Here is a 7,174-nt window from a genome sequence, read left to right as displayed (position 1 = left end):
GTGCTTTCTCGTCTGGTGCCTGGAGCCGGCCCTGGGTGGGGGTGGGTTCCTGGGGGAGCAGCTGGGCCCTGACCCCTGTCTCCCGCAGGAGAACGGTAAAGCGGCCTATGTGGAGGGACTGCCAGGACAGCTGCGCCCCTTTGAAACCCTGCTGTCCCAGAACCGCGCCGGCAAGGCCTTCATCGTCGGAGATCAGGTGAGTGTGTTTGGGGCGGGGGCTGTCTCCCCACTCCTGCCCCCCACAGTGGCTGGGGTATCTGTCCATCCGTCTCCTCCTTCCCAGGTGACCAGGGTCTTACTGTCCCTGGCCCTGAAACCGATGGGTCTCCTCAGCTGCCTGGGGGCATGGCCGTGTGCTGATTCTGCCCTCTCTCCCCAGATCTCTTTTGCAGACTATAACCTGGTGGAGCTGTTGCGGAACCACCTGGTGCTGGCACCCGGCTGCCTGGCCTCCTGCCCTCTGCTGGCCGCTTATGTGGAGCGGGTGAGTGCCCGGCCCCGCCTGCGCACCTACCTGGAGTCGGCCGCCCACCGTGACCGGCCCATCAATGGCAATGGCAAGCAGTGACCCCCATGGATGGACGGAGGGGGCACTCCCGAGGCTCAATAAACAGCTCCCAGACCAGGCCCCTGTGTGTTGTTGGGGGGCAGGGGGGAGTTGATGTTTAATGCATGAGAAAGGAAATCCATTTCCAGTCCCGGAAGCAGCCCCACACATGGCTCCAGCAGGCACCTGTTGCCCAGGGCTCAAGGACTGTGCTGGGATCTGGGTCCCGTGGTGCTGCTGTTGTGTGCAGCTGGGGGGCAGGAGTGGGGCAGTGTTACCCAGGCACATGGGCTACCTCCTCCCAGAGTCCCAGTGCTACTCTGCTTGGTGGCTGTGCCCAAGAGGGGACATTGCCCAGGGGGGAGATGCAGCCACCTCTGGGGGGGGATGTGCAGGAGCCACTGGGGCCAGTGCCCTGACCCAGAGTGGTGCCCATAATGTGCCCTGCATTTATCCTGCCCTGTTCCCTCAGGCCAGGCTCTGCTGGGGGCAGACTGTGTTGCCAGCTGCATGCCCACAAGCACGGAAACACCAGCCCTGAGGGCTCAGGGTGAGGCGGGACAAACCCCCCTCCAAAGGGATCCAGCGTGGGGAGAGGCAGGGCGGAGCACACCTTAGGGCAGGTCACCCTGTGCAGGGCCTGGGGCTGCTCCAGCAGGTCCTCAGCCCATAAAATCCAATTCTCTTTCAGTCTAAATGAAAAGGCCGATCGTCTGCCTCCCCTCGGCCCCTGGTGCCAGCGGGGCTATCCGCATTGTACCAGGGAGAGATGGAACCCAGGTGTCTGGGGTCCTGGCCCCCTGCCCTAACCCACTAGACTCCACCCACCCTTTGAGGGCTGGGGATAGAATCCAGGCATCTCCAGAGTGGGTGTGTGATTCCTCCACAGGACCCGGCCTGGCCTGGCCCTGTGGGTGGTTGGCAGCCCCTGTGTCACAGATCCCCACGATCAGCGCTAGGCCCCGGTGTTTACACTGTCCTGTGGAGGAGCCCATCAGTGCGCCAGGGCCCCCACTCTTCCTGCAGGGCTGGCCACATGGCCTCAGCGCCAGAGCCTCTGGGCTCCACCCTCCTTCAGCCGGCGAGCTCTGCCTAGCGTGTCCCACTGAGCCATACCCCTGGAGAGACCTGGCCACTCTTCGGGGGCTCTGACACCCCAGCCCCTGTTTGCAGTGACAGCCGGCAGCATTGTCAAACCGGTTCCACGGCCCAGCGAGGCCCTAGGTCAGCAGGAAGACCCGAGGGTTAAAGCATCATCCATTCTGGTCGAGCCACAATTCACTAGCCAAGCCCAACCCTGCCCCTAAAGCCATCCTGAACCTGCCCCCAACCTCACCCAAACTCCAGGTTTAGACTGTGCCTCTGACTTCCTTCTTTCCTCAGTTCCCAGAAGAGAGCCCCCCAGCTTCCTCCAGCAGCTAACCTTTCTCCCCCACCTCCCAGCGTAGTCCTTCCTTCAGCCTCCCTGCTGAGAGGCTGCAAAATCCTCCCGCTGGGGCGCAGGTTGCTAGGTGGCCGGGTCCTGGTGACTGGATTTCCCATTGTCTCCTCACATTTTCCGCTGATATGGGTCGGCCTCACTGGTCCTTTAATGATCCACTCAGACAGCTAGACAACACTCCTGCCACGTCTCTTAGCCTGCCCTGAAAGCAAACTTGATCCTGTTTTCCCCAGTGGGGAGCCACATGCAAACTACGGGGGAAACTGAGGCACGCAGAGGATTCATAAAAAAAAATTACAAAGAATTCCCCTTTTGTCACAGCAGGTCTCCCTGTTTTCAGCCACTGCTGCCCCTGGGCATCTCTCATCCAGGCTGGCTGCCAAGGGGAGGAGCTGGGTGGGAGCAGGGGTTGCTGGTGAAGCATAGACAGACCCCAGCCCGCTAGGACAGGCTCCCCTGGCACACGGTCAGTACTGCCCTATGAGCAGGTCTGGTTTGCGGGCGGAGGGCAATTTCCATAGCAGGACTGGCACTCCCAGCCAGGGGTCCCATTGCCCAGTGTGGTGAGAGAATTGTCACTGTGGATGTGCCGTGGTGCTGGGATCCCCTTCCCCCCGCATCCGTTCCCACTGCTCTGTCTCACTGCCCAGGGCACATACCCCTCCCCTTCCCTAAGGTGGGGGGGGTCCTTGGTCACAGCCACCCCAGAGGGATCTGAGAGGCGTGGTGCCCTTTCCTCTTCCCAGCCATATGGAAGGGGGTTGTCATGGGGAGGGGAGGGGATGCAGCCACCCAAGAGACTCCCCATGGGGACCCCAAGGCCAGGGGATCTTCCCTCCAATGGGAAAAGGTGAAAGGAGGAGCTGCTGTGGGCCACGCCCAGGGACCACGCCAGCCCCGGGGATGGTGCTAGGGGACTGAGAGATGGAGAGGCCAGATGGGCCCATTGGCTCAGCCGCTTCCCCTGTACTGAGCCCTGTGACTGGTGTTTGACCAAAGCATTGTCCCGAAAGGCTCCAGCCTGGCTCTGAAGACAGCAGCGATAGAGCCTTCTCCCCGGCCCTCAGGAGTTTTCTCCAGGGGTTCCTTCCCTGCACTGTTGGACGTTTGTGCCTCCTTTCTAAGGGGAACGTGCCTGGCTCCATTGCCCAGCCACTGGGTCTGGCCCCGCCTCTCTCCGCTAGATCGAAGAGCCCTTTTGTACCTGGTATTCCCTCTCCCTGAAGGGACTTCACCCCTGTTATCGAGTCACCTCTCAGGCGTGGGTTTGAGAAGCTAGGCAGATTGAGCTCTGTCAGTCCCTCCCTGTCAGGTGTTTTCGCCAGCCCTCGAATCATTTTGGTGATTCTCTGCCCCCTTTCCAATTTTTTTTAACATCCGTTTTAAAACCTGGCCCCCAGAACTGGATGCAGCATCCCAGTGTGGGTCTCCCCAGTGCCAGACGCAGAGGTAAATCCAACTCCCTGCTCCTGCTCACCGCTCTCATGTTTCTATAGCCCAGGGTTTCACCAGCCCTTTTTAGCCACAGATCGCAGCGGGAGCGGACAACAGGACATTTGGCCCTGGGACAGAGCCGGCTCCAGGTTTTCTGCCACCCCAAGCGGCAAAAAAAAAAAAAAAAGTTGCGGCAGCGCGATCGCGCCGCTCCACTCTTTGGCGGCAACAGATGTGCCGCCCCAATAGCGGCTGGAGTGCCGCCCCTTGGTATTGGCCGCCCCAAGCACCTGCTTCTTTAGCGGGTGGCTGGAGCTGGCCCTGCCCTGTGATGATTTTAGGGCCTCATCTGGACAGGTGATGGTGGGACGCTGTTGCTATGGAAAGCATAAATACCCTCCTGTCTGTGCCCCACTGTCTAGCAGAACTGCGTCCCAGCCCAGGACAATGGGGAATGCTCAGATCATAACAGGACTGGCTAAGGGGGTTGCTGGACAAAGACACTTCCTTCCTCCCCGGCTGTGCTGGGGGCAGTGGGAAATCACCAAAAAGACCCAAAAGGGGGGGGTACATTAAACAGACCCCCAGGGAGCTGGGGTGAGACGCAGGAAGTTTGGGCAGGACAGAGGGTGCAGACAGCCACGCGAGGGGAGCTGAGCTGGGGGAGAAAGCGCCAAATGGCAGCAGACAAATTCTGCTCTGTAGCACAAGGGCCTGGCTGGCCCACAGGACTTTGACCCTAGCCCAAGAATGTGCCCGAGTGGGGAGGATGCTGTGGCAGGGAAATGCTCGGCAAGGTGGTTGTTGTCTGACTATTGTGCTGTTCTAGGGAAGCCATGGGGGAGACTCAAAGGGGCTGCGTGTGTCTCTGTTTCACATACCGCAGGCCTCTGGGAACCCAGCCGGCTCACCCCTTCGGTGGAGTGCTGGGAGAGTAGGGTTGCCAGGCGTCTGGTTTTCGACCCGAACGCCCAGTCGAAAAGGGAGCCTGGCAGCTCCGGTCGGCACCGCTGACTGGGTCGTAAAAAGTCTGGTCAGTGGCGCAGTAGGGCTAAGGCAGGCTCCCTGCCTGCCCTGGCTCCCGCACAGCTCCCAGAAGCTGAGGGCATGTCTGGCCCCTAGGCACAGGGGTGTTCAGGGAAGCTCCCCGCGCTGCCCCCACCCTGAGAGCCACCTCCACAGCTCCCATTGGCCAATGGGAGCTGCAGGGGCGATACCTGCAGGCATGGGCAGTGCACACTGTGCAGAGCCACCTGGCAGCACCTCCACTGAGGGGCCAGAGCTGGACATGCCGGCCGCTTGTGGGCGCAGCGCAAGGCCAGGGCAGGCAGGGCAGCGCTGCCGAATGGGAGCCGCCTGAGGTAAGTGCTGCCTGGCCAGAGACCACACCCCGAACTCTCTGCCCCAGGTTGGAACCTCCTCCCACACCCTAACTCCCTCCCAGACCCTGCACCCCCACCCCAATCCCCTCTCCCAAGTCGGAACCCCTTCACATACCCAAACTTCCTCCTGGGGTCCACACCCCAACCCCTCATCCCCAGCACCACCCCAGAGTTCACACCCCTTCCTGGAGCCCACACCCCGACCCCCTGCCCCAGCCCTGAGCCCGCTCCCACACACCAAACCCCCTGGCCCCAGCCTGCAGCCCCCTCCTGCAACCCAAACCCCTTATCCCCAGCCCCACCCCAGAGCCTGTACCCCTAGCTGGAGCCCTCACCCCCTCCCAACCCGAAACCCCTGCCCCAGCCTGGAGCCCCCTCCCGCACCTTGAACCCGTCACCCCCAGTGGGAGCCCTCCCCCCCTCCCCAGGGGCGGCTCTATGTTTTTTGCCGCCTCAAGCATGGCAGTCAGGCGGCTTTCGGCAGCATGCCTGCGGGTGGTCCGCGGTCACACAGATTCGGCAGCGTTTCTGCAGGTGATCTGCCGGTCCCACACCTTCGCCATACCCACTGCCGAATTGCCACCGAAGCCGTGGGACCGGCGGACCTGACGCAGGCATGCCGCCAAAGGCAGCCTCACTGCTGCCCTCACGATGACCGGCACGCCGCCCCAGGCACGCGCTTGCTGTGCTGGTGCCTGGAGCCGCCCCTGCCCCTCCTGCACCCCAACCCCCTGCCCCAGCCCTGTGAGGGTGGGGGACAGTGAGCGACAGAGGGAGGGGGGCTGGAGTGAGTGGGGGCAGGGCTTCAGAGAAGGGGCAGGGGAATGGACAGGTCCTCGGGAAAGGGGCAGGGCAAGGGTGTTCGGTTTTGTGCAATTAGAAACTTGGCAACCTCATAGGGGAGAGGGATTTAAGCTACGGGGTGGAGGGGGAAGGGTCAGTTCTGAGCCCAGGGCCTGGGCTCCTGGACAGGAGGGGGTGCTAGCCAGAGGGTCTTCACCCCAAGAGTTGGCTTAGGGACCCCCAGACTGAGACAGAGGCTTAAAACACCTGGAAATCCAGCAACTGGATCCACCCCGCCCCCAGCAGTCTAGTGAGCAGCGCAGAGAGGGGGCTTGTGTGAGACTCGTGCTACCCCCTAAATCCTCTGCAGACTCCCGGTCTGTAGGTGTGGGCTGCAGGCCTTGCTCCTGCACGCTGTCTTTGCATCTGGCCAGGTTACAACGCATTTTGTTCGAATGTGCCTAGCTTACCAGGCGCTCCCGATGGCGCTGTCTGACTGCCCCGGCCGCCTCACTCTTTCCCACACCCCCAGTGGCGCCAGCCGCCCAGCTCCTCAGCAGAGGTTTAATATTTGCTGCCGGGTCGATGGAAAGGTTAAATAGGGTCAGGCCTAGTGCCGATCCCTCCAGAAGCGCCTATTGGACGGCGATTCCCCATTGATCACTCCTTTGAGCGCCATCCATTAGCCACTTCTTAGTCCATTTAACAGGGGGTTAGCACAGCCGGATAGTGCTAATTCGTTAATCTGGAGCTGAAGGACAGCAAGGCTCTGGACAAGAGCAGCAAAAGAGATGGGGAGGATTAGGGGGGATGGTAGGAGATTAGCGTGGCGGGGCTGGCGGAGGGAGATGGAAAGGGGATTAGCACAGCCTGGCCAGGAGGTGGGGAGGGATAGCTCATCAGGAGATGCTCCCAAAGCCCTGGATTGTTATCTGCCCCAGCACCAGGCTAGCCCCATACCTGCCAACGCCCACCCCGGTCCCCCTCACCATGCAGAGGCAGCCCATGAAACAGGAGTTGCAATTAGCACTCCCAGCCCCCAGCCCACTTCACAGGGGCCATCCTGCTCCATCACCCAGCGCTCTCCAGCTGTGGCCAGTCAGTGCCGGATTAACACATAAACTAACTAAACTACAGATTGGGCCTACCAGTACGAGGGGCCTCTGAAAAAGAAAATACTGACTCCATTTCAGATTTTATCAAACTTGGTGGATAAATAAAGGAGATATGGGAAAAAAGAAGATTCTCTCTAAACAGAGACATTTTCGTTCAAATATGACAAAAATATACCCATCTGGCTACACGCATACCCTCACCCTCACCCTTCGCTAATTGTTCATTATTGACAGGTGGGAGCCAGGGCTGAGAAAAGAACGATAATTGCACTGGTAAAATGACTATTTCTACAAATACATCTGCTATCAGTCTCTTAAGGCAGCGTTTTGTTGGCGAGCTGCTACGGGTAAAATTCTGACCGTGCCTCCATCCCTTATTTAAATAAATAAATAATCGCACGGCCGATAAATTCGGGAAAAATGTGAGGTCGGCGATGGCAGTGTCGTGAAGCAATCCTGCCACGCTCATACT

General features: G+C 60.2%; 1 protein-coding gene across 1 annotated transcript in view; it reads left to right on the top strand.

The window, feature by feature from the left end:
- The window catches only part of GSTP1 (glutathione S-transferase pi 1), a 2,592-nt gene extending 1,966 nt beyond the window's left edge, over nt 1-626 (top strand). Inside the window, exons 6-7 of the mRNA XM_034762134.1 lie at nt 26-196; nt 380-626. Coding sequence (XP_034618025.1) covers nt 26-196; nt 380-568 — 360 coding nt within the window. The 3' untranslated portion in view covers nt 569-626. The remainder of the gene's footprint in view (nt 1-25; nt 197-379) is intronic.
- Nucleotides 627-7,174: the final 6,548 nt, after the last annotated feature.

Source organism: Trachemys scripta, chromosome 2, assembly GCF_013100865.1.
Source record: "Trachemys scripta elegans isolate TJP31775 chromosome 2, CAS_Tse_1.0, whole genome shotgun sequence".
Classification (NCBI taxonomy): Eukaryota; Metazoa; Chordata; order Testudines; family Emydidae; genus Trachemys; species Trachemys scripta.
This window is presented reverse-complemented; position numbering and strand designations above follow the sequence as displayed.